The sequence below is a fragment of the Hyperoodon ampullatus genome (assembly GCF_949752795.1).
Source record: "Hyperoodon ampullatus genome assembly, chromosome: 1".
NCBI lineage: Eukaryota > Metazoa > Chordata > Mammalia > Artiodactyla > Ziphiidae > Hyperoodon > Hyperoodon ampullatus.
In genome coordinates, this window is record NC_136914.1 from 182,669,063 (window position 1) to 182,696,822 (window position 27,760).

The 27,760-nt window shown below is 50.1% G+C and overlaps 1 protein-coding gene across 1 annotated transcript in view; it reads right to left on the minus strand.

Annotated features, from left to right (window-relative positions):
• Nucleotides 1-1,207: 1,207 nt before the first annotated feature.
• DRGX (dorsal root ganglia homeobox) overlaps nucleotides 1,208-27,760 on the minus strand; it is a gene marked incomplete at both ends in the record, with an annotated part of 31,485 nt that continues 4,932 nt past the window's right edge. The window contains 4 exons of the mRNA XM_079708353.1: nucleotides 1,208-1,473; nucleotides 23,487-23,599; nucleotides 23,684-23,862; nucleotides 26,802-26,903. Of these exons, the coding sequence (XP_079564479.1) occupies nucleotides 1,208-1,473; nucleotides 23,487-23,599; nucleotides 23,684-23,862; nucleotides 26,802-26,903 (660 nt within the window). The remainder of the gene's footprint in view (nucleotides 1,474-23,486; nucleotides 23,600-23,683; nucleotides 23,863-26,801; nucleotides 26,904-27,760) is intronic.

Here is a 27,760-nt window from a genome sequence, read left to right on the forward strand (position 1 = left end):
TATCACGCTATTGCACATTTCCCCTTTGATCGCTTCAAGTTCACTATCCACACGAGAGAGAACAGACACATTTGACTGAAACTGAAACCTCTTATGAAATTTGGCCCTTTAGAATTAATTCTCTTCACACCACGAGGAAGCCCTCTTCCCCATGCTCCATTTCTGCATGTACGCCATTCCTGTCTCATTTCCTTTTTTTATTCTTCCACTTAAAAAAAATAAAAACAAACAAACAAACAAAAAACCACAACTAGAGAGCCCCCTCTATGTGCCAGGGACCTGTGGACAGATAGTTCATCCAGACACGTGCTTATTTCAGAGGCATTCCTGGGGGGTTTCTTCCTCCTCTGAGGGCTCTCAGCATCCCCTGGAGTAAAGCGCTGCTTTCCAGTTGGTCCACTCCCACCAACCTAGAGATCTAGTCCGGAGAGGCAAGGGCTTCAGGTGGGCGCTGCCGCTGTGGGGACCACACTCGCTCCGGGCCTTCAGTGTCAAGACGGTGGCCCCAGGTCTTGGAGCTGACAGCCTGTCTGACCGGCCGGGCCTCCCTGGCCAGAGGTGCCCAATGGCAGAGCTACCATGTACCCCCCGGGGCAGGCTGTGTCCTGCCAGCCCCTTCCTACTCCACGCCTTCTCACCTTCTAACCTAACCAAGCCCACAACCAGCATCCTCCAGCATGAGAAAGGAGGGCATTGCTGCTAGTCTTGGCGGAGGGAAGAGAGTTGGTTGGGATCACACCAGTTTCCTGGTTCTTAATGTAAGGGGGGACAGTCCCATTTCATAGCATGAGACTTAGCTCTGGGCGTCTCTCAAAGATGACCCATGCCATGGTTCTTTGGGTTGACAAGACCTTCAAAGGTGGCCCAGGAGAGGGACAGGAAGGTGATGGGGTGAATAACTCTCCTTCCCTCCAGACTTCTGGGCCAAGATGGAAACCCCAGGGGTCTCACCACGGAGCAGACTCTGGTACCCATAAGTACCATCGGGACCTGTCGCCAAAGAAGCCAGGACAAAATAGCCCCGCTGGCGGGACTCCAGAGGCACTCTCCAGAGACCGGGGAGCTGTACGTATCGCTTCCTTTCCTGAGTCCGAGAGGAGGCCCTGGGCAGCAGGCTTCTTCCTCGCTCTTTGGAGAGTTTTCCATGGGGGCTGAGGCTGGGAGAAGCAAGGGGGGAGGGCACGGCGGGCTTGGGCACTCGGGACCCTCATACACTCTTCTCACCCTCGCTCTGTTCCTTGCTGGGAGGGGTCTTGTCCTGGCTGCCGTCGGGGGGCGCCGGCTTGGCCGCAGGGCTGGGGCTGCTGCTGGTGGACGGCAGGAGGTTGGCCGACTGCAGGACGGCCTCCGAGTGCTCACGAGCTTTCATGCGCAGGGCTGCCACGCTGGCCGTGCGGTTAGTCTGGCAGCCGTAGGGGGGGAGGAAGGAGAGCCCCATGGGGTCTGGGACACAGCAAGAGCACAGTGGGCCCCCTGGAAGAAGGAGAAACAACAGGCTGCTATCACTGTCCACATTTCGGTCTCTCAAACTTGGGTGCAGGTAAGGGGCTGATTGATCCTGTTTGCTTCCAAACACTAAAGGGAGAGGTGACAAGTGCTCAGGACCCCAAAGATGCACAACTCAAGAGATCCGGTTGATAGTCCAAGGGATTACCAGAGTATCAGGGAGAACCGACCAGTCTTGGTTCCCTTACCAACCAGCTGTGTGGCCTTAGACCAATATCTTGACTTCTCTGAGGCCAGGCTTTTCCTTCTGTAAAATGAAATGATCCCCACCTCACAGGATCATTATGAGGATCCAGTGAAGTAATGTCACACACCCCAAACTATGTGTCAAAGCACCCCTAAGAACTCACGAGGGCCCTGCAGGGATATTTTAAATTTTCAAAGGCAAGGGGAAGCCAGCCACATCTGTCAGACACCGTGAAGCTGCTGGACGAGGCAGCTCACAGCTTCAACAGGAGATCTCACTGCATTCCCTTCAAGGATGTCATACATTTGTGAAGCTGGATTTTGCAAGTACCACACAAAAATCCACACGGAACATAAAATGAGGGGTGGTGGCATCCAACGTGATTCCAAGGTTAGAGAAGACATGCAGAGCCCATTGGTGTACATCCCGTTAGAAAGTAATGGTAGCTATTTAAGAATAAAAGAAAAATATTACTTTTCTTTCAATTTATAAGTGACATTTTTCAAATGGCTACTAAGTTGTTGGGACATAAACACTCACTGAGTTACTTGGACCTAACCATTTAATGAACAGAACTGGTAGGTATTTTTTATGGCTCAGGAGAGTCATGAAACATTAACCTGAGGTTCAAGGGACCCTCAAGGCACCGTGAACTAAGGTTTGAGAAGCTCTGATGGCCTCAGTTTGGAAAGCACTCAGCACAGGTCCGATGTGTGAAATGGGACTTAGGAACAGTTGCCTGGCCCCGAGCCTGCCGGCCAGCACTGCATAAACCACTCCAGGGACAGGGCCGGGAGGGCCCTCTGCCGGCCGGGTTTGAGGAGCCTCCCTTTTCACAGGTCACACTCAACTGTGCATTTATTCAATGACTGGCCCATGAACACCTGGCACTGGTCTCGACCCTAGTGACCACTCAGCAGGAATAAGGCAGCAAGATCCCCGGCCTCATGGAGCACAGTTCCAGTGGAGAGGCACACCATAGCCCAGGTATCCCTCATGCAAAGGCAGGTGGCAGTAAGTGCTATTTAAAACGGGAATTGGGCTTCCCTGGTGGCGCAGTGGTTGAGAGTCCACCTGCCGATGCAGGGGACACGGGTTCGTGCCCCGGTCTGGGAGGATCCCACATGTCACAGAGCAGCTGGGCCCGTGAGCCATGGCCGCTGAGCCTGCGCGTCCAGAGCCTGTGCTCCGCAACGGGAGAGGCCACAACAGTGAGAGGCCCGCGTGCCACAAAAAAAAGAAAAAATAAAATAAAATAAAATAAAACGGGAATGGAGTGTGATGCTTGGTAGATACCTGAGTGCAACGTCAGAGAAACAGACACGTGAAGGCCCAGGAGACAGTATGACAGTTGGGGAGAAGACCAGTGCAATGGCACCGAAGTGGGGAGAGCATGGCTCAGAGAGCAGCAGGGCATTCCAAGTGACCAAAGCCAGAGGCTACAGGGGAGGAGGACAGCAGATGAGTCAGGGGCCGCCAGGGCCAGGCGGGACACAGGGAGGGGAAGCCCCAGTGGGTTTGAGTAGAGAGTGTCTGGAGCTTCACTGCATCGGGGAGAGGATGGGGAGGCTACTGCGATAACGCAGTCCCAGCTGATGGCGACTTGGCCCAAGGTGGCTAGAGGGGAAGTGATGAGAGGTGGCCAGATGCTGGGTTTATGCTCAAGGTTAGTGCCTCTGCAAATTGTCCTTGGACTGCAGGTGGAGGCTGATGGAAAAGAAGGATTCACAGATGACACCTAGGTTTGGGCCTGAGCACCCGAATGAATGAATGGAGGTGCCATTTCCAAGATGGGGACAAACAGAGAGAAAGGGGTGTGCGTGTGTGTGTGTGTGTGTGTGTGTGGATATGGAGAGTCTGGCCGTGGAATCCTGAGGTCCTGATGGCCATCCAAGTTCTGAGGCGACAGTTGAGCAATGCTGGCACCACCACAAGCGCAGGTGTGGTGGCAGGAGTCACAGACCTGCCCCCAGAGTGGGTGGGTGGACACGGCTGCTGGCATGACATAATTTGAGAGACTTCCTGAGCCTCTGGACAGGTCAAACGGTGCCCCATGCACCACGTGTGATTCCTGCAGGAGATGAGCATCGCCACAGCCTCTGCCCCCAGCCGGCTCCGGAGCCCCATCCCACCAGGGCAGCAGGAGACAGTGCACCGTGGCCCTGCCAAGGACAATTGGGAGTTAGTGCCTGTCCCGGAGGCCTAAGACCTGGGAGGGGCCAGCAAAGCCAGCCCCTCCAGGCTCCACCCACCCTCGGCTCTTCTGAAAGTGCACACCAGCTTTGGAAGAAGCAGTATTGCAAATAGGGAGTATTTTTGGACCAAAATCCGTATTTGTTGAATGAATCCAAATTCCTCCCTGTGGCCTTCAAGCCCTTGAGTGCTGAGGCCCCCACCGCCCTCTCGTCCTCCTTCTCATGTGCCGCCCAGGTCTCCTTTCAGATGCTCAAACCACCGTCACAGCAAAGCCCTGCACAGGAGCTGTACTCACTAGAGCAAACACGTGTAGGTACCAGGCGCCGCGCTTGTAAGCACAACGTGACTTCACGCATCTCAGCTTTGGAACAATCCTAGGAAGTTGGCTCTGTGATTATCCCCTTTTGCAGATGAGGAGGCTGAGGTTAAACAGTAAGTGGCAGAGCTGGTCGTCACACCAGGCAGAGGGCTGGCCACTTAACCAGTGTGTTCCTCCATCTGGAAAGAGGACACATTCCTCCCCCTCCCTTGGGCCCTTCGCCGAGCTCTGCCTGGGAGTGAAGATACCCTCCCTCCGGCTTGGGGCTCCCTCTCTGTCTTTAGGGCTCCATTTGACCGTCATGTCCTCAGGGAGCCCTTCGGGACCTCCTCATCCAGGGCAGGATCCCTGGTTACGCTCCGTCAGAGCTTCACCCTCACATCTTCAGGCACTGGCCACAAGTGGTAAGCGGATCCTCAATGGTTTGTGACTGGTTTCTTGTATGCCTGCCCCTACAAACCCCCAAGGGGTCAAGTATTTTTCTGCTTCATTCACTACTTTGTCCCCAACACCTAGCACAGTGCCTGGGACAGGCCAGGACTATGGGAAACATCTGTGGCAGGAAGGAGGGAGGCAAGGGAGGGCCGCCCAGCCCCAGGGCCCACGTGTAGAATCAGCCTTCAGCTATGCCAGCAGCTGGGACGTTACCACCCTCCTTTCCCGGGGACAGGCTTCCCTGTGCCGGAGCCAGGCTTCTTTCTCTCTCTTGAAGCACATTTGGGCATCTTTCTCTTCCTTTCCAAGCCTGCTCAGAGGCAAAAGGAAGCTCATCCTTACCAGCACCTAGTGTGGCCTCTCGTCACCATTCTGGCCGCCCTGAGGGGAGGGCATCACTCAGCCCCATGTTCCAGGTAAGGAAACGAGACTCCAGTAACTGCCCAAGTTCTCACAGTTCATGAAAGAAGTGGGACCAGAACTTTCTGGTGGTCTTTCCCTTCTCCTCTAGTGTAATAGGAGGTTAACGTGCAGCCATCACTTCCTGCCTCAGTTTTGATGGAGGGGCCAGTACAGCAGGCAGCAGATGGCAAGATGAGCGTGAGACGAATCACAAGTGCCCAGTTTACACAGGAAATTCCGAGAGCCTGTTCCACAACCCACACCCCTGGCTGGCTCTAGCCTGGTCATGTTTCCAGAGACAGCAGGAAACAAACAAAAAGTTACCTGGGGTCAAACCCTGTTACCCTGATGGTTCCACTTCTCCCAGTGGCTCAAACAGACAGCCGCACGCTGACAGCAGTCTCAGCCCCTGGGTGGGCTCAGTCTTGGCTGGGAACAGTGCCTGTGCCCTGAGCCTGGGGGGCCATCCCAAGGGCGAGGACCCTCCCCTCAGGGGAGGCCTTCCTCCCCTCCAAGTCCCTCTCAAGGGGAGCTCATGTGGGAAGAGAACAGAATACGGAGCACAGTGAATCCTCTCAGCAGTGGGGGCTTGGCTGAGGCTATGGGCTTTGGGGTACCTGGAGGGGCCACAGTCTCCAGACCCAGGCCTGAGCAGCTGACCCCAAGTCAGGCCAGCCCGAGAGGGGCGCAGACTCAACGTGCATGTCTCGGGCTGGTTCTTGTCCCCAGCAAGGCCTTGCTCTGATGTAACATCAAAGAAGGAGTTAAAGGGCTTCCCTCATGGCGCAGTGGTTGGGAGTCCGCCTGCCGGTGCAGGGGACACGGGTTCGTGCCCCGGTCCAGGAAGATCCCATATGCCGCGGAGCGGCTGGGCCCATGAGCCATGGCCGCTGAGCCTGCACGTCCGGAGCCTGTGCTCCGCAACGGGAGAGGCCACAACAGTGAGAGGCCCACATACCGCAAAAAAAAAAAAAAAGAAGAAGAAGGAGTTAACTAGTCTGTGACTCAGTCATGAGCATGTCACCTGCAAGATGAAGAAGTGCCACTTGGACAAGACAGAGCCGCCTGGATCCACAGCCTACACCTGCTAGGTCACACCTGCAGCAGGCAAGTCCCCGCGAAAGCCACCAATAACTATCAATATATTCCTGGCCCACAAAACCCAGATTCAGAGGTAAAGAAATAAGTTAACTCACAGAATGGAGGCTGCAGGAGGGAGAGAGTCTGTGTGGCTCGCCTAGTTCACCCACTACGCTAGACATGGGGAAACCAAGGACCAGATGAACCCAATGACTCTGGGAGACCCTGGTTTAAAACTGTAAGGGCTATGCATACAGTGGAATATTACTCGGCCTTAAAAAGGAAGGAAATTATGACACAGGCTACAACGTGGATGAACCTCAAGGACGTTATGCTAGGTGAACTAAGCCAGTCAGAAAAAGACAAATTCTGTATGATTCCATTTGTAGGACGTACCCAGAGTAATCAAATTCATAGAGACAGAAAGTAGAATGGTGGTTGCCAGAGGCTGAGGGTATGGGAGTGAAGAGTTAAGGTGTAATGGGCATACAGTTCAGTTTGGGAAGATGACAGAGTTCTGGAGATGGATGGTGGTGATGGTTAATGATGTATAATAAGTATAATATCAAGGACATGTAAAATAATAAGGACATATTCAACACTTCTGAACTATATGCTTAGACATGGTTAAGACAGAAAATTTTATCGTATGTGTATTTTACCACAATTAAAACTAAAATAAAATAAATTCTTAAAAACAAAACTGTAAGAGCTAAATGAGAGTTCAGGTCAAGGTCATGGGGAAAATGAGGACCACTCAAGGCTGGAGCTCCTTCTTGCCCCTCCAGTGGGTGAGGACCCCCAAAGTGCCTCAGGCCACCCACACACATCCGTGAGAGGCACCCTCAACCGATCCCACCCACCCCATCTCTGGCTGAGGAAGCATCACGCGGTTTGTACACCTCCCTTGAGCCCTGCCTCTGTCTCATGACTGCACTGTGCCCTTTGGGTGGGCATTTCTAAAGCAGGGCAACAGACCCTGAGAGGTGCACCCAGGCCAACAAAACTCTTTGGCATGAAGCCCCTCACAGACGTCACCCTCTTTCCTCATCAACACCCCAAGTCTGAACAACAGCTGAGTGTCCATCAAAGGGGGGCAATACACATAGGTGGACTCAAAAACATCTGAACAGCTACCTGGAGGAATGCTGAAAACATGAGCCACTGGGAGTCGCCTCCTCTCCACACTGCCCTGCCCTCCCTGGATGAGAACATGGAAGACGTGCCGATCCAGAAGGCAGATGCAGGCAAGACTAAGAGAGGCCATCTGGACAGCAGACAAGATCAAAGGCGAACAAGGAGACAAATCTAATTCGATGATGTTTATCAGGGAAACGTGTGAAGTCTGTGCTCTGCACCCAAGGATCCAACTGTCGAGAGGGGGATGTGTCTCAGCAGCAGAGCGTGTGGTCCATATGACTTCACAGTAAGTTCACTGTGACGCCATATTGTGTGGGTTGCCGAGGCAGAAGCTGCAGAAAAAGGGAGGGTAAAGTCATGGTCAGACCATCAGGCCAGAGGGAGGGAGCTGGCGGGGAGGAGGGAAAAGTGAAAGAACCGGGGCCATTTAGGCACAGTGGATATGAGGTAACTGCCTCTCTCTGGGTTGTGGGTTGAATAGAAGCAGTGGGTGGAGTGAGAGAAAGAAGGGTTTTCTTTTCTCTACCGTCAGCATGCTATGCATGTGTGGTGGGCTCTCTCTGGGAGGTGATGGGTTTCTGGTCATAATATCCTGAAGCTCCCTTGACAGGATGTTGTAGAAATCTTCATGCACAATATGGGCTATTGGACAAGTTTTTTAATCCCTTTCAACAAAATAATGAGTGGGATGTGAATTACAAAGCTAAGTTTTCCTTCCAACTTTAACATGTGTTCAGAATTTCTTGAACTTAAATTGTCCAACAACCAATATCTCCCTTAACCATTTTTTAACACCGGAAAAAAAAAGTGATTTCTACAAATAGGATCATTTTAGACCTAACTCTTGATTTTTCCATGATTTCACAGTACCAAGAGCAATACGAGATTTCTCCACGTGCCCCTGCCTAAACAACTTCATCAACCTGGAGCACTACTGAAAACCAGTAGTAGCAAAATAGGGATGCATCCTTTGCAATGCTCAGGGCAGCAGATGAACAGATAGTTACCGAGAAAAAAATCCAGACTCCAAAACGCATGCGCTTTTCTCATGAAAAGCAGTCTCAAAGCCCTCACCACGTGCTTAAAGACTCTTCCGAGTGCACTGCTAACATAAGTTGTTTGTCTTACAAGGCTGCCACAAGCTTGAAAGCAAGCTTGAAAGGTAATGGCAGAAACATTAATGGGTAATATTGAGAAAAGAGACAAAAAATTATTAAACAGCCCCAAAAATTAACAAGCACAGTAACCTGGGGCCATTTAGTACAAGGCAAGCAAAGTAGCACACCTCGGGATGGCCGGAAGCCGTCCGTCGCTGGACCACAACAGGAACCATCACAAGAGATGACGTTTGAAAGGGCTTTGAAAACTGAACAAAGCTTGCATCTAGTAATGATGGGGCGACACAGAGTCGGCCGTGAGAGAGGCTCTGTCTTCCTCTTTATTATGTCAGGGTGGTGACAGATGCTTTAGAAAATGTCTACCCCAAAACCAAGTCATAATTATCAAACTCCTATAAAATGAGAGTGATGATAAGACATCTCTGGGGTCTGAAAGCCGGATACAGCCTGCTGTGGAGGAAGAAAGTGGGCTTTGAAGTTTGGCCCCTGACTCCACATTAACTAGTCATGGGACTTCTCACCAACTTTCCAAGCTCCAGCTTCCTCATCTGTAAGAGGAGGTAATACACCTACCTTAGGAGAAATTCTATAAAGCACCTAGCACTAAATCCTGCAACAATTATTATTTCCATGACCCCATACAAAATAAAGGGCAAGAATAAGTCACAATTCACAGCTTATTCAAGTTACCCATTCAATTCAGCGGCCAGCGAAGAACTCACTTGCTCTGAGCATCCCCGGGAGGACACGAAGAATGAACAGTGCCTCGAGATGCGTGAGTGTGCTGTGAGCCTCCCCGGGAGGACACGAAGAATGAACAGTGCCTCGAGATGCGTGACTGTGCTGTGAGCCTCCTCCACCCTACGTATCCCTACACTGTTTTCACAGCTGTGTGGGTTCATTGGTGAAGCCTTTTCCATGGGACCAAAAAGTAGAAAAATTTATTCTGCCAATAAAATCTTGAGGAGTAAGTCAAACAAACTTTAAAAGTCTCATCTTTTAATAACCAGATTTCCAGACTTGGGGCTCTAGTTTTCTTTTCTTTTCTTTTTTTAATCTATCCAAAAGCTACAATCACCAATGGGCTAAAAATTAAATTAGCTACAAAGGAAGTCATCCTCATGTGTCACATAGCACCAAAAAACTATGAATAACCTAACCGCCCAATACTAGAGAGTTGATTGAATAAGCTATAATCGCCGTATTGAACGCACTGAAGCTCTGACAAAATTATGTTGTAGGAGGATATTTGGTGCCATAAAAAATAATAATAATAAAATATTAGGTTTAAAAAGTAGGTTAAGAAACAGTAAGTCAAAATGATCCCATTTTGGTGTAGGTATGTATATTTATATATATACATATACATATATACAAAATACATACATATATTTGCATAGTACATATGTATATATGCATACGTGCAGCCATATACCATATCCATATGTGGTCACGAGTATGTATAATATATAATTTTATTTAGTAACAGAAAATATTTATAAATTTAAACTTTTTAATTAAAATTTTTAAATTCTAAATAAGTTCTAAAATAAACAAATATTTTTTTCTTTTGGCTGCATGGCTTTCAGGATCTTAGTTCCCAGACCAGGGGTTGAACCCAGGCCCCCCAGCAGCGGAAGCACCAAGTCCTAACCACTGGACTGCCAGGGAAGTCCCTAAAATACATAAATTTATTAGCGATATATATTTATAAATGGGAAGAAAGCAAAGGTACCAGTAGCAAATATTCATAGTGGTTGATTCTGGATGCTAAGATTACGAATGATTTTTATATTTTTCTTTGGGTTTTGCTGTACTTTCTTTCCACTTTTTCTAAACTGACCAAGTATTACTCTCACAATAAGAGTGTCTTTTTTGTGACTCATGATTTCCCATCTCTTTTCATTCAAATGATGGGATAGACGCTCTCCTTCAGGGCAGAGTTCCACTGAGGTTTCTAAGGAATAAGAACTGTACCCTCAGCACCCAGCTGAGACTCCACGACTGCTAATGGCCTCAGTCTGCACTAGAGTAACTGACTGGCGAACATCGAGCTGAGGGCTGACCGTGGAAGACCCACCAGGAACATTCTGTCTATCTCCCATTCAGCCGGGATCGAAGTCAGTGATCCCTGGCATGGGATGCGACCCACCATCAGCCAGCAAAGCCCCTAAAAGGCCATAATTTCTTCCCTCTCACCCTACCATGTGTGCCATCACCAAAGCCTGTACAAGAGCCTCCAAGCCCCCAAATGCAGCCTGAAAATTATTTTGTTTGAAGAACTTGCTACCTCTTGGACACTAAATTAAAACACACAGTTAGATTTCCATTAAGTTACAGCAAATTCTGCTGAATTGATCGAATCGGCCTACATTCCTATATGACATCATGCTTTAAAGGCTTGGCCTGAACATAAATACTTAATGTAATAAATACAGTCTGAAATAGTTGATCTCCTTGGCAGTTTAATTGATCTACTACAGAGACTGACAGGAAAAATTAAGTTAGTTCTGTCTCCTCTCTGCCGAAAGCACATTTTCACCATAGAAAGGCACATGAACGATAATTTTGGTTACAAGTAGAGCTCTCACACATCGATTTCTTGTTGAACCTTCAGGTTAAGGGTAAGAGTATGGAAGGAAATGAGTAAGTGGATTTATGAGACCTTTCACATAAATACTACAGTTCATTTCTTTTTTTTTTTTTTGCTTTATAGCAAAGTAAATAAATGAATAAACATATTCTGTGATTCCGAATACCAGTTCCTAATACAGTTTACAAGGAATATTTGGATGGCAGTGTTAGTAGACGCCTACAGTATTTAAGCAGAGATTTTTAGATGCAGTGGCTAAGTGTGTTCACCAGTAATCAAATACACAACAGGGTCCAATTCACTCCTGGGTGACTACTACCACAGAACCCCCAAAGTGCTTTCTCCTGTACCTGTGTTATGGTTTTTATTGCCTCTTTACCATGAGTTGTGTTTATTTTTGTACCCACCGCACCTCCCAAACTTGCAGGGTAAGAGCTTTCACCTACCGCCACCCACACAGCCCTGATTCCAGAGCTAAAATTTCCAATTTGGGTACAAAGTAAGCACTTGAATATTTGGGGAAGGGAGAAAAGGAGGGAGAGTCTATCTTTCCTGACTGAGGGGGCATATTTTAATTCCTCAAAGGTTGCCAGCTCCCAGGTTCTAAGCTTCCTCAATACCCCATGGAAAGAAAAACTATGGTCATCACAGAGTTACCCAATCTGATTAATGCCAAAATCCCCAGGTTAACTTGGCAGGTTATGCTGGAGGAGTGGACTCTAAATCCCTCCCTGTCTTAATTCCACGTGTGCACGCACTGTCCCAACATCTGCTTATTCACTCAGCAAATGCTCCCTGACAGGAGTCGGCTCAGTCGACCGTCCCTCATGCTGTGACCCAGTCTCGGGGCCAGAGCCAATGTCCCATTTCTGCTTGGATACCTTTGAAGGGGCAAGCAAATGATGACAGCACCCAGATTCAAGGACCCTGGCACAGCCAGAGAAGCAGCAGGGACACGCGTTCTAGGTGATCCGATGCCAGTGAGCATCACCCTCCCTCCTTCCGGCGGCTGCCAGAACTCTGGACGGGCAGCCTGCTTCCCCGCTGCTTCTGGGCACAAGCCAGGAGCCCTCTGCTCAGCTCCCTGCACTCCAGGGCCCCATTGATTAGCAGGAAGGGCAAACCCATCAGCACCCATAGGAAATGGCTTCTGGAAAGTGAGTTGCAGTTTTTAAAGCCAGAGAATGATAGCAGGGGCCTGTAAAAGGAACGGAATCAATACAGGGTGTGGGGAGCTGGCAGGTGGGACACTTGGGTCCCTGGCTTGTCTTACCTCTGGCAGAGGCACTGTGTGACCTTGGGCAATCCTAGCCCCTCTCTGAGCCTCAGTTTCCCCCACTGTATCCTGGAGAAGTGGTGGTAATGTACTCATCAAGGAGATTCCTTACAAATGTTAAGTGCTGGGGTTCTCCACCCCTGCCTTCCTGACATCGGCTAGGCACCGAGAGGCTAGGGCTGACCAAACCACCTCCCCCATGAGGACAGACCATGTCCTGGCCCTCAGGTGCCCTGTTCCCCAAACACCTGCACCTTCAGAAATAAGCCAGGAGCCCCTGCAAGGCTGTGCTGCTTTCCTAAAGCTGCACACACTGTGGACCTCAGGCTGAGAGCCTCTCCCATTGAGGAGTGAACGCCTGCAGGAAGTGGGATCCTCTGCCCCAGAAATCCAAACCCAAACCCTAATCAGATCCCAAGTGATCTCTTGGCCTCATCCTCATAACCCTAACAACAATCACCAGCGCCTACCAGGAACTTGGATGTGCCAGGCAGAGATACACACCCTACAGACCACAGGCAATATTGGGTATGGCCATGACGACCCTCATTTTATAGATGAGGAGACTGGGGTCTCCCCTAAGTTGGCCTTGTAAAGGGAAGGAGGCAGTGAAGGGCCATGGCTGATCTGACTCCAGAGCTTGGGCTCATCTTGAGGCCACACCATCCTCTCCAAGGACCGTGGCTCCATCCAACCTCACACTTGGTCCTTTCCTCAACCAGCCAGCCTCAGTGCCTTTGCTCATGCTATTCTGTCAGATGCCTGGAGTGCCCACACCCACTGGTCAGCTCCTACAGCTCCTTCAAGCCCAACTCAAGCATTTCTTCTGGAAAACCTTCCTCGTTCCTACAGAGAAAGAGGTCCTCCCTCCTCTGGGCTTCCCCCACACCTTGCATGCCCTTGTTGGCCTCTATGAGAGCACGTGAGAGTGTCACAAGTGTCTCTCTCTCCAAGCCCACGCCCAGCCTTGAGCCCCTTAGGGTAGGGTTGTATCTAACTCATCAAAGGATGCTCAGCCCCCCATTCAGAGACTGACAAAGTAGGGTGCTCAGTGGGTACTGAATGAAGAACAGAAGGCTCCAGCAGTTTCTGGGGCCCAGCAAGTGGCCCACAGTACAGGGCCAAGGCCAGTAGACTGGGGTCTCCTAAGTGAGGCGGGTCTCCCAGGGCCAGAACAACACAACTTTCTTTCCTTCTTTCCCCAAACGTCACTACCTTTTACTCGGCACAAGACCAGACCCTGTGTAAGGGGCAGAGGTAAGTGGCTTGGAAAGATCTAGAAGTGAGTCAGATAAGGCCAGTGACCTTAAAGTGCTTATAGTCAGGATTGGGAAGTTGGGTGGGTTCAAAAATAAACATCCCAACTCATGTCACGAGGCCAGAGTATCCTCAATGCCTATAGAGTCAGTCTCTACAGAGGGCCTTCAACGAACCACCCTCCCAGTATTCACACTGGTGCGCAGTTCCCTCCACCTAAGTCTGGGCTTGCTCTGTGAGCAGCTTTAATCAAGAGAATACAGCAGAAGTGACATTGTGCCTGTTCTAAGTGTAAGTCTTTTTTTTTTTTTTTTTTTTTTGTGGTACGCGGGCCTCTCACTGTTGTGGCCTCTCCCGTTGCGAAGCACAGGCTCCAGATGCGCAGGCTCAGCGGCCATGGCTCACGGGCCCAGCCGCTCTGCGGCATGTGGGATCCTCCCGGACCAGGGCGCGAACCCATGTCCCCTGCATTGGCAGGCGGACTCTCAACCACTGCGCCACCAGGGAAGCCCCTAAAGTGTAAGTCTTAACAAGACCTGGCATCTTCTGCTTTTACATTCTCAGGATCCAACCGCCATCCAACTCCCACCATGGGGAGAGAGAGAGAAAGAGAGAGTGCTCCCAGCCCCCCAGCATCCCTGCCAAGGCACCAGGCACAGAAGTGATGCCATCTTATATGTATCAGCCCCAGCTGCCATCTGACTGCAACCTCATGAGACGCCCCAGGCAAAAGCAGCAGCAGAACTGCCCGGCTGAGCCCAGCCAGTCCTTGGAATCAGGAGAGATAATAAAACAGCTGGGCAGTTCTGCTGCTGCTTTTATTATACTAAGTTGGGGGGTAAAGTAAAACAATACTGAAGCCTGGAATGGAGATTATAAGAAAAAAAAAATCATGAGCCAATTTCTTCATGATCATAGATGAAAAAACCCTAAACAAAATAGCAGCCAATCCAGCTATATATAGAAAGGATAACATGTCACATCTAATTTGGGTTTATTCCAGGAATGCCCAGTTGGTTTAACATTAAACAATCAATCAGTGTAATTTACTGTATTAATATATTGAGAAAGAAAAATCATGTGATTGTCTCAACAGCAGCAGAAAAAGTATTCAATGAAATTCAATATCCACTTATATTCATGATCTTTTAAAATAATAATTAAAATACAACTCTCAGAAAACTAGGGCAAGAGAAATATATCTTCACTTGATAAAGGGTATCTTAAAAATAAAAAGGCAGACAGCAAACACGATTGTGAAACTGTGAGAGCTTCCCCCTGAGATCAAGAATAAGGGCATAAGCCAAGGATCAGCCACAAAGAGCAGATATTGTAAGATTCCATTCAATGAGATATCCACAATGGCAATAGCAGAATGCCCACAATCTATAGAGACAGAAATATTAGTGGTAACCTGGGGCAGGGAGGGTTGGGGAAAATGGGGACTGACTGCTAATAGGTCTTGGGTGATGAAAATTTTCTAAGGTCGATTGTAGTGATGGTTTCCCAACTCTTGACTATACTAAAAATCACTGAGTTGTACATTTTAATGGATGAATGGTATGGTATGTGAATTGTATTTCAATAAATCTGTTATTGAAAAAAAAAAAAGAACAAGGCAAGGATGCCTATTATCACCACTTCTATTCAGTACTGTACTAGAGGTTATGGCCAGCACAGCCAGACAAAAAAAAAAAAAAGAGAGAGAGAAATAGGGCTTCCCTGGTGGCACAGCGGCTGAGAGTCCGCCTGCCGATGCAGGGGACGCGGGTTCATGCCCCGGTCCGGGAGGATCCCACATGCCGCGGAGCGGCTGGGCCCGTGAGCCATGGCCGTTGAGCCTGCGCGTCCGGAGCCTGTGCTCCACAGCAGGAGAGGCCGCGGCAGTAAGAGGCCCGCGTACCGCAAAAAAAAAAAAAAGAGAGAGAGAGAAATAAAAACTATAGTCTGCCCTTCTGTATCCGCAGGTTTCGCATCCCCAGATTCAACCAACCAATTGAAATCGATCCGCCAGTTGGTTGAATCCAGGGATATGAAATCCATGGATATGGAGGGCCAACTGCATTCATTATACTACAACATTTTATATAAGGGACTCAGGATGGGTGGGTTTTGGTATGGGGGTCGGGGAGGTCATCGTGGAACCAATCCCCCACGGATATCCAGGAACGACTGTATAAGGATTGGAAAGGGAGAGGCAAACCATCTTTATCTGCAGATGATCTGAGCATGTACACAGAATATCATTAAGAATTGACAGCTAAACCTAATTACATGGATAAATCTCCCAAACATAATGCCGAGTCAAAGTAGCCAGGCACGAAAAATACAACCTGTATGATTCCATTTATATGTATACACATGTACAGTTCAAAAAAGTTCAGACTAGACAGTAGTGTTTCTGAATGCCTATGCAGGTGGTCGGCAAAGCTGCATTACCATAAAAGTCAGCATAGTGGTTTCCTTTAGGGGGAAGAAAAGTGACATTAGTAGAAAGGGGCACAGGGATTCGGGGGCTTCTGGGGTGCAGGCATAGTTCCAAAGGAAGGGTAGCACATGGGTGCTTAAAATCATTCAGTAAGTTCTAGATGCATGTTTTCTGAGTTTTTGATTAACATATTTCATAATAAAACAATTTTAATTGCTTATTAAGACTGTGATTTTCTTTTCTTTAATCACAGCACAGGAAAAAGTGATTAAGAGAATTAGGGGGAAAATGTTTTCAGGGGACTTGAAGGAGGAAGAGGCTGCCTCCGGCTCTGAGTTTAGCCCTGGCGGGCAAATGTTCATTGGCCAATAAAGCCCTTCCAATCTCAGACTCTGGACACTTTACCCTGGCCTGGAGGCCCAAGGGCCAACACCAACGTGAAGCAGGGAGGGCACATTCTTGGGTAACTAAGGGGCCCTGCTCTCAAGAAGGACATGACCAGACCCTTTCCCAGCACTGGACACCCTGCCCCTTGCCTGCCTGCTCGTCCTCACACATGATGCAGGCCCAGGACTGCTACTTTGATTGCTAGCATTGACTGAGCACCCACTGCGTGTCAGGACATCTCCATCAGTCCTCACGGCTTCCCAGGCCTGGATGGATGGAGCTCAGCTACGGAGGTGGGACCAGGTGTGTCTGCCTCCAGACTCCTCCCTGCCCGGGCCGCATGTGGGACCAGAGGAGCCATCTGGCCCCGCCAGGAGCCGATGGGAGGTCAGCCGTGATGCCCCGCCCAGCCGGGGAGAGTGGCTGTGACTCCCGGGCATGAGCGCGGACTGAGTTATGAAAGCTCTCCCCTGGCAGCCGTAATGAGTTTCCACCTCACACCCAGCTCTCCAAATCACAGGTTAGGGGCAGCCGGGCCAAGTGCACCAGGGAGAAGGCCTCCGCTGACTGTGGCCCGTTCTGTGGCCAGCACTTCCCCGGAACAAACCCAAGCACTTCCCTCGGCCATTAATAACCTCCTCTGCATTAATGAATTGCGAACAGGAGGCTGGCCATTAAGACAGTGCAGGAAAGCTCTTTGTGTTGCAAAGCCTTTTCCTCTGGACACCCATTATTGTTATGCAAACCCTGACTTCATGGGGTAGGGTCCCGCTGCCTTTTTATTTTTAAGTTTCCGTGGAACACTCAATCAGGAAACACACTGACTGCATGCCTGGCCAGGATGGGCCCTCTCTGACCACCCCAGAGTACAAAGCACATCACTGGCTGCATGAAGCCCCAGGGAGGGAATGGATGCCCTGACCAGCAAATCCTACCAGGGACGGGAAGGAGCTCCCATCACAGCCAAAAATCAGAACAACGAGGGGTTACGAGGAAAAGGTGAATGTCAGCAGCGATACAGTTCAGAAAAAATGGGAGAAGTTTGGGAGAAAAGACATTTCAGTTTGTCTTTTAAAGATGAGTGGGACCCAGTGACTTGAAAATGAGAATGGAGGAATCTGATTAATAATAACGGTGTTGACTCACACCTCTCACTGGTCCAACTCACACTCTACCCATTTGGTCCTATAAATCCAGTCCTGTGATGGTCAAGATCCCCAATTTACAGATGAAGAAGCAGAGGTAGAGATTCCCAGTACTTAACTCAAGATTTACATGGCCAGAGAATGGAAGAATGAGGATTCACACCAGGCAGGACATCCAGAGCCCTTGCTCAACGCTACTGTGCTAGTTGATTGCTTGATAATTAAAGGATAATTAAAGGAGGAAATTTCCACAAGTGCCTGGTTTTCAGTTACCTGGCTCTGTTGCTGGTGGGCAGTTTTCTGGCCCCCTCTGATGGGCACAGCCCAATGCCCATCCACACCTCCCTGCCCAGCAGAGCGTGGAGGCAAGTCTGCCACACGTCTACCTATAGACACTCTGCTTACCCAGCCACCCCGAAGGGGCCATAACCTGTCCTTCAAGGGCGCCGGCCCCACCTCCCACCCTTCCCAGGCTCCCGATTGCTTGAGCAGCCTTGCTGACCTAGCCAGACCCATCCCTCTGTGAACACCCCCATCCACACGCCCCAACACTGAACCTGCTGAATACGTGTCCCCAGGGCTCCAGCCCCAGAGCTGCATCTCAGCCACCTGCCCAAGCCTGGGGACCTGGCAGCAGAACACAGTCCCCTAGCACAGGATGTGGCAGAGGGCGAAGCTCTGGAAGGTCTCTGCCCTCACCCCTTGGCCTGAGGCAGACCTGCCAAGCCAGCTCAGTGTGCGCTGTGGCAGTTCTGAGCTGTGCAGATTTTCCAAAGCCAGGGGTCATTTCCAGCCTCATCTTGGTTTCCCTAGCTCTCGAGCTGCTTCCGAACCCCAGGCCCCTGCCTTCAACAGGTGTCTCCAGGGAATGAGAATTAGGGCCTCTAATTTCCTAAGAAACCCATAATCTGCTACTGACTTCTCAGTCTGGGTGCTAAAGCTCAGCAAAGCGTCTGAGCGACCTGTTCCTCTTCACCTTTGCTGGGCCACTTCCCCCACAATCTAAAAATAAAAAAGCAGAGTCTAGATCCACCAGCATGTTCTGGGCCACAGTCATGGAGCTGCCAGGGCCCAGCCCACCCAGCCATTCACATTGGAGGCAAGGCTTGACGACACCCCACAGCTCTGTGCTCTGGGAGTCCAGTTTCTTGGGCATCCCCCCCAGCACATTCCCTCTATATCCAGCACCCCGATCTGCCCCTGCTTGCCCTTTTCCTCCCCCCAGTGCCACCTGCTCCAGGAGCTGATAGCCAATATTCCAAGAATGCCCTTGTTTTCAGAGCACATTCAAAGCCAAAGTGTTTCCAGGGAAGTGAATTCAACAACTACTTAGAGGGCCTAAGGACTTCAAGGACCGGTACTCAAAGGAATTCAGCAAACCATACCTCAACAACCCCCAGGCTCCCCTACAAACACACCTGGAGGCTCTCTCAATGTTTCCCAGGAAGAGACTTCACATCTGTCACAACAACACGTAGAACCAAAAGACCAGGACCCCCAACTCAGAGTTCTTCGACTTGTAGCTCTATTGAACGTTCTGCAGGCAGTTAGCTCTGGGACCACTCGCTGGGGTGCTCCATGTGCCCCCAGGGAGAACTGATCCTGCCTGGGCACTGGGAGCCTGGATTCCCCTCACACCCAGGCTGGGTGCTGGTGTAGCACATCTCAGCCTTGGCTTGGATCCTCAAGCCCTGGTCTGGAGTCTCAGGTCTGGAGTCTCGGGATGGACACTGAGAGTGCTGTCTGGGGCAGGGCCGGAATAGTGGTGGCCTCTCCAGGACACCTGCTGTCTTTAGTCCAGGGCCATATGATCCCACTAGGACCACAAAGCCTGGGGAAGGAAACCTGAACACTGGTTTGAGTCCAGAAGCTGAAATTCACTTTGATTCTTTCTTGGGGATGATTTGCAAGTTGCCTCAGGCCTGGAGAAGTGGGTTGGGATCTCTGGGCTAGAAGGGGCTGCGGTGCTCAGCTCACAATGGTTCTGGTCTCTGGGTGAGTCCAGATTCTTCCCCCAGGGCTCATGCCCAGTGGACCGCCAGCTGTCCTCACTTGCCAGGCAGAGAAGCAGGGTGGGGGTCAAAAGCCCCTACCAACAGGTGCCTACCCAGAGGAATGAATGAATAAATCATGCCTGGAGGAAAGAGCACACCAGGATCCTGTGGAGATCAGCCTAGATCTCAAAGGGGAGGCCTCGCTGATATGAGTGACCTGTGAGCAAGTGGCTTTCCCTCCGGGAACCTCAGTTTCTCGTTTGTAAAAAGAGGGATGGGTATGGAAGCCCAGGTGTGTGCCTTCTAGCACACACGTAGATGAAGCTCCTTGCAGCTTGCTGAGGGGGCCGCCTTATTGGCCAGAGGCCCCTGGAAGCAGAGCTCAGGCCACTAGCTCTGCCAGCACCTGGCCGTCTAGCCACCTCTGGGGGTGAACTCAGGAAAGGGAGGCCAGGTCACAGCCCAGAGGTCCGGGCACTGAGCCAGGCCTAGAAAATTGGGATTGCTCCTCTCTTGGGCCTAAACTGGGCCATGCACTTAACTTCTGTAGCTGGGGAACCCTCGGAGAAGAAGACGTAGGCTGCAAGAGTCTGGAAGATGTAGGCCTCAAACCACTTAACAAATGTTCCGGAAAACAGTAGAGAGTTGAATCCCGGGGCATCCAGAACCTGACTTGCAGGTACACGCTTGTTACCCCAGGTTCTGAGGCAGAGGCAGGTCCCCCAAGCACATCTCCAAGGACAGCTGAGCTCACCTGGACTGGAGCGAGGCTGTGCTGCCACCTCACAGGGTCAGGCACTCTTAGAATGCAAAGATACCCCAACCAATGCCAGCTGTTATCGCAGAGCCATCCCAGCTCCACTGACCTGCTGTGCAGCTCTGGAGCCTCCCTGATACATCGTTTACTACGCTCCTCTACCGTGAGAATTAAACGGGACCACACGTGAGACCACCGGGCAGAGGACAGAAAAGGTTTTCAATAATCACTCATTTCCCTCCCTTTCCAACACCACTTAGCTTGCCGGAGACTAAAAAGCCAGCTGCTCAGAGGGGCCAGATAGCAAGGGCCTTGGTGGGTGAAGGGGTCAGGATGAGCTACAGGAGGGGAACTTTGCCGGGGGAGGCCTGAGGAGGAGCTACGAATGCAGGGAGAAGAACACAGAAAGCAGAGATGGGAGGGGTGGAGGAGAAGTGCCCCCCACAGAAAGGCAGTCCGCAGGCTGGTCTGACCAATGATGCACCCATTTGGCCCAAAGACTTGGAGGTCACATTTAAAAGATGGGACTATTTTGGGCTTCCCTGGTGGCGCAGTGGTTGAGAGTCCGCCTGCCGATGCAAGGGACACGGGTTCGTGCCCCGGTCCGGGAAGATCCCACATGCCGCGGAGCAGCTGGGCCCGTGAGCCATGGCCACTGAGCCTGCGCGTCCGGAGCCAAAAGATGGGACTATTTCAAATAAAAATCCAGATTTCCAGCTTCTCCTGAAATTTCAGTAGTTCTGGCAATGTAGGGTCCACAGACCCACTTGGCCACCATCAGCTGACGTGAGTAGTAGTTGACCCTTGAGTGGGCAAATGCTCCCCAGCCCACCTCTGCCGAATCTCGGGGAGCCCCTTAGCGTGCTCCTCGCATAACTGCTTCTGACGTAGAGAAACGTGCCTTTTCCCCACCCCTTTCTCACAAGTGGGAGAATGACGTATAGACCAAGACGGCTGCATGTCCCAGATGAGCAAGAGCACATTTGTATCTGGGGGATCAAAGACAAAGCCTACACATACTCACTTTGCTCATCGCCTGCCTGGCTCTGGAACTATCAGAGTGTGTCACCTGCCCCAGCACACCTCGTGTCCCTGATCGTAGCCAGGAAGACCTTCCAGTGGGGATGTGCAAGCTTCCCGAGCAAGTGCCACCACAAGGCACAAAGATGTGCCCTGGTTTGGTGAGCACACTGTGACTTCCATCACTTCTGCCGAATCCTGACACCCCAACGCCCCACCCCTCCATCAAAGGAAAGTCTGTTTCCAGCGAAGCAGGCACAGGTCAGGCCCCAAGGGAAGTGCTGGGGCTGGGGGAGTACATACGAGTAAAGGAGGAAGAGGAGAATGACAGATTTACCTGCCCCTCCCACCAGCCCTGCTTCCTTCTGCTCCGTCCTCTGTCTCTCTCTTATCAGTGCCTTCAGCCTCTCAGTGGCAGGCAGGCACTCCCACCCTCCCTGCCAGCAGCCTGGCCCTCTCTCCACTCATTCAGCCACCTCAGGCCTTCACCAGGGCCTGGGCTTTGCCCCAGACCCCTCCCAGCTGCCCCAGCGAAGAGACGTGGGATTCACCTTCAACTCGTGAGGCTGGAGTGGGGCAAGCAGAGAACATTGATAAAAGAGACGGTTACTCTCAGGAACTGAGCTGGGCCTCACCGAAGCAGAGAGGATTTCATAGATGGACACAGGATTGCTTTTCTGCCCAGAGCAGCTCCTTGAATGATATACAAGTCCCACTTGGGTAATCTCCTTCTGGAAGCCCCTTCCAATTGGGACCCTATCTTCACAGTGCCCTCTCAGCCTATTGTGTCTGTGAATATGTCCCAAGGCCACTTTGTGGCAGGGGGCTCTACTTGGCCCCTGGAGCACACAGACCCTGGAGCTGAAGGAAGCACTAGCAGGGCACGGGGTCCAGAGCTGGATGGAGCTGAACCTCATCAACCCATGCTGGCCATCTAAGCACGGCGACTTGCCCAGCTGCCTGGACCACTCAGAAGTGGCTCCAGGCCTCAGGGTCCCACCTCCTACAGTGGAAAATCCAAATGCAGGAGTGCGGCATCCAAGGCCTGCAAGCTCTGGCCCCTCCACCTTATCTCTGGGCACTCTCCTGTGGGCACCCAACATACCAGCCATTCTCCAGACAAGCCTGGTTCTTCTCCCTGCTCCTGGCACTCTGCACGTGTTGTTCCCTGTGCATAGAACACCCTTCTCTCCCTTCAGAGATTCCCTAGAGAGGCTCCATCATGCCCTTATTCAGGCTCCAGAAACTACATTTGCAATGCAGATTGCCAGTGTGCGTATGCGTGTGCGTGTGTGTGTGCGCACGCGCCCATGTGTACACGCACGTGCAAGACCAACCTGCAGGAGGGGGAACCTCTCGAGAGCAGGAGACCCCAGACTCTACAACAGAGCACACAGGAAACATCCTAGGGGGGCCTCTCCCACTGCCTATTATGGGGAAAAAGCCTACAGCCCGCACCTGCACCCCCATCTCCCAGACCCGCTGTGACAGACAAACCCCAACACTAATACTCACTGTCCCAGACGAACTCTGGGGCCCAGCCCTGCTCCCGGCCAGCACAGCTGCTTGGTCTCCTCACAGGAAGAGTGAGTTTGGGGCCAAGAATTGAAAGACACTAGATGGACCCATTCATCCAGTAGGGTTGACCCAGAAACCCCCAAAGGACAGCCCCACCAGAGTCCTTTTCTCTGGACCTGACAAAAATGCCCCAAATGGTTTCCATCCTTCAGACAACCACAGCCTTTGAGAAGACAGCAAATCTTAGAAAACCACAAATCCTAACCCCTGACATCAGGAGGCCCCAGGGAAGGCATGTGGGGAGGCTGCACATATGGGGAGGGTCCTCACAAGCTGGGACAACGGTCCACCGCAGGCCTCACCCACGAGCTGCAAGCTAGCACCTAAAACTGGTACCGACAGGAGGCAGCAGTCTGTGAACATGCAGTGGCCCCTTCTGAAACAGCCGTCTCTCAACCAATTCCGCAGCTGGTGCAGTGAGATGACATTCACCTACATTCTCAGGCCATGTAGAAAGCAAACAAGATAGCATGTGTGGAAACAGATGCTGTTCATGACCCTTGGCTGTGATTGACAGGAGGAGAAAAGGAGCTATACCAGCCCCAGGTGCAAGGATGGACCTGCCCAAGAAAACAGAAGAGGCAAACCATCTCCATGATCCCCTTGGAGGTGGTGCAGGCAGGCAGAGCCCCCGCCCCGCACCAGCAGGCAGCAGAGCCCAAACTCACCTTTCAGGGAAGCAACGTGTGACAGGGCCTGGGCGTACGTGGCCGTATTCAGGAGGGTCCCCGGCAAGCAAGAGGGGAAGAAAGGCCCTGTGGGACCGACAGTTCGCCCCAGGCTGGCAGTGAAGGAAAATGACACACTGAGTTCCCCATCCTGGGTGCCCGCCAGCCCTCCAGGCCCTGGGTTCAGCCAGCCTCACCTCTGCTGGGCCTCCAGGACCTCCTTCTTGCTCCGGGCCTGGTCCCCAGGGGGCGGGGAGTTGATATTTCTCACAGGCGGTGGCGTCACCTCTGCCATGGGCTCCTTGGCTCCTGGCTCCTGGTCCGAGGCCCCTCTCTCCGTTTTCCTCCATTTGGCTCTTCGGTTCTGGAACCAAACCTGAGTCCCCGAAGGAAGCACACACCCAACAGAGGCAGAAAATCAGACAGAAGGAGGCAACCAGAACCTAAACCCATGTGCCTGGTCCCCGTGCCCCCGGCTCACATTTCCCCTGCAGTAGGTGTGCGGGAGCACAGCCTCCTCTCTCTAAAGATCTAGCAAAGCAGTGCCCTCCGAATTGCAGCTTCAGACTCATGGGTGGGTCAGAAAATCAGAGTCGAAGGTGTGACAGGCATTTTTTAATGAGTGTGAAATCATAGAAAGTATCCAAATGCACTGCCCACAGTAAGGGTAAAAGTACTATCTTGTGGAAATTCTCAGTGTATGCAAGTACACTTATTTGATGTGAAATGTGTTTCCTACGGGGAGCGGGGGGGATTCATCATCAAAGCAGTTTGTAAAACACTGCCCTGGGATTTCCTCATCAAAAAATACTCATTCTCTCATCCAGCAGGTTTGGCCGGAGTGTGTCTGGCCTCATACAGGTGATTTAACACTGACACATCACGGCAAGTTCATGACCATCAGCCTAGTGCATCCACTAGAAACACTGACTCTGGAGTCAGTCCTGGTTGAGAATTCTGGACCCCGGTGAATCTGGTTTAGAATCCACTGCAATCCTTTAAGGCAGGTAGTTCTACTACCCCCACTTTACAGATGAGAAAACTAAGCACAGACAGTTTAATTAACTTGCCTGACGTCATCCAAGTGCTAAGTGGCAGATCCACAATTTGAAGCCCAGTGGCTTGGCTGGGTACCATGATCCAAATTGTTTGAGAGTACTAATAACAGCCACCCCCAAGCATTGTTAGGAAATTTAATGGAGATGCGTGCAAAATACTAAGCACAGTGCCTGGCACACAGCAATCAGTCACTCGGTGAACATTAGCTAGTGTTATTATCTCCACCATCCTCAGGTTAGGAGGCAGCTTGTGATTCACCTGCCCTGAGTGCCTTCTTAGAGGCGGGTGTGGAATTCTTTAAGCCTTAGAAACCAAGATCGCATTGCAGGACAGCCTCAGGGTAGTCAGGGAGCCTGGGCCCAAGGTGTTCCCAGAGGTCAGTGAAATCCTGCTGCTCTTTACTCCGTGCAGCTAAACCTCTTCCCCCTCTCTCCTGGAAGATAATTCCTGGCTTAAAAAAAAAAAAGGGCTTGTCTAGACCTCCCTCCGATTCCCCTGGGCATCCTCTCCTCCTTGCCTGTCAGCAGACTGGCCCAGGAGAGAACCTCCGTCTCCAGGCTCATCCCACCTCCAAATTTTCATTCTCCTTTAACTGGGTTTCTTTCTTTCTTTTTAATCTAGTTGGTTTTTAATTGCACATATCAGCAACCACTGAATAATGATTTTATCTATATTCTAAATTTAGGGCAGTTAAATGCAAAGCAAAATGCAGACACTTTCTGGCGTCTTAATTGAATGAAGGTCACAGCTATAACAACATTTAATTGAGCTATTTTTCATTATCATATTTTAATGACTTTGCACTGACAGTTCGCCTGCTTCTGAGGAAAGAGCATGATGGAGTCGTTTATTTCCCTATTTAGCTATTGTTTGACAACATCAGCTTCGATTAAGACCCTGCTTTATAGAACATTAATCATATTTGAATGAGCAAGGGGTATAAATGTAAACACATCTCCCTTCCCGCCACCAAAGCCGTGTCCCCACATGGAGTCTCACTAAACAAATGCTTCACAGCCATTGTCTGTTTGCATAATAGCCAACAATAGCCCGAACAACAATTCCCAGCTTTAATTGTCACCACCCCTATCTCACCCTTGCACCTTTCAGGGAGAAGTTATGATCTTCCACTTCTGAATGCTCAATAATTGTGCCATTTATCTCAATTTGCAGTTCAGTCTTTAGGCAGCTATTGGCAAGCTGGCATTAAAAAAAGAAAGGATAAACGGCATCCTGGCCAAAGGAGATTTTCATTTCCAAATAATAATCAGTTTAATTTGCCCGCATATGACCAATGATTCATGTTCAGATTTAATAATCAGGATCACATAATCTGATTATAGGGGAAATAATTTGTTTACAACCCCCAATTTACTGTTCAGAATTCCATTATCTCTCTTCAGCCATAGGTTTTTAAGAGATACTAACATGACCCAGGGGAACCGAAAGCAAACTATTATATTTCCTACAATTAGATCTTTGCATAGTCTTAACCCCAAGCCCCTACATAAAAAAGAACAGAAACAGCATGGAGGAAACCCCATAAATAAAATGAATATATAATTGTGCTCAAAGAATAGCTTGCCCGGAGAGGCGCTGCTGCGAATCTGTTCCTCCTGCGTTCGGGCACATCTGCTGGGCTCGACGGGTTTGTGCACTTAAACGTAATCACCGTGTAGCTTCTAAAAAGAAATCCTGCTTAGAGACAGTCACCACAGGCCACGCTCGGCTCTGAGACAGCCCTTTTGCTGCTGCCGTTTAAAGATTTTTAAATTGCCCATGTTCTTCGGACCACTTCGCTGAAAGAGTCCGCGTGCTGGGGAAAAGTTGGACATGATGCAATTTCTGGAAAGCAGATCCTACTCTGTTCCCATATGAAAACACAGTTCTCTGCAATTGACCGGTCTTGCCCCAGAGCGGTCAGAGCTGCTTTGAGAAGAGCATCTCAGCTCTTTTTTTTTTTTTTTTTTTCCAAAGCAAGGAAATGGATGTGCATTGATGTAATTTAGTACCTTAGAGACGCGGACAAATTAGTGTAGAACATTATCACTAGTTAATTATGAATGACCGATTAATCAACCTAATCTAATATTCCACATTATGTTGATGTTATTAAAGTGCATCATGAAAATGACAGATAGTCTTCATTTGCTTTCTTTGGCCAAATGTGCACTCTGCAGTCATGATGTCAAAAAAAAAAAAAAAAGTTTGCCAGTTTTAATATTAGAGAGTTAAATAATTAAAAAGAAGGTTTACCTGCACTCTGGCTTCTGTGAGGTTGATTTTCATGGCTAGCTCTTCTCTGGTGAAGACATCAGGGTAGTGTGTTTGGGCAAAAACTGCCTCCAGGGCTTCCAGCTGGTAAAAGGAAAAAAAAATATTTACTGGTGAGAGGATGTGGCTAGGTGAGAGGAAGCAGATGCATATTTCAAATTTGCTATATGTGGTGAGGAAGTAGTTTCACAGATCAAGTAAGGGAAGAAGAGGGAGAAAAATGCTCTTTGAAAGGATCCCACAGAATTAAAATGTCAACCGCGGAAGACTTGGGAGCTAAGACTTACTAACACTAACAACCTCAGTGCTACCCCAAGAGGTAGAAATAAGAGAGGCACAAACATCTGAATGCATTTACATTTAAAGTGCAACCCACGCAGCTTTCATTATAGAGCTTGGAAGAACAGAATCAACTTGCAGAAGCTCTCACTGGGTCAGCCCCACAGAAACCACCTAGGGTTTCTGCTCCAGTGTGCTCTGGGAGACAAACGGATCTAAGGGAAGGAACCCCGGCCCTGGCAACACAATATCAAGGTTCCAGTTGTAGCCCTTCCACTTATGGACAACAATACCTTCTACAAATCAGTCAACCTCTTGGGCCCCGGTTTTCTCATTTATCTACTGGGGATGAGAACACCTGACCTGCCTTCCTCAGAAGGTTATTTCGAAGTTGAAATGATGTTGCTGTATTGCTGATGTGGAAACGTTCCCCAAACTTTGACACAAAAGGGTGCCGTCATCATTGCCTCTTCACTGACTATCTGGGATCCTAATGTCACAGTCCTCTGCCCTCTCCCCAGACAGATTCCTTGACACATCAATTGTTCAAGAAAACAGAAAGATCCAGTTAACATGATCAGTTGGCTTTATTTTAAAAGACAAAGAAGAGCTGCTCAAACTCTGATTATTTTGGAGGCAGGAAGTAGATGGCTCTCAGAAGG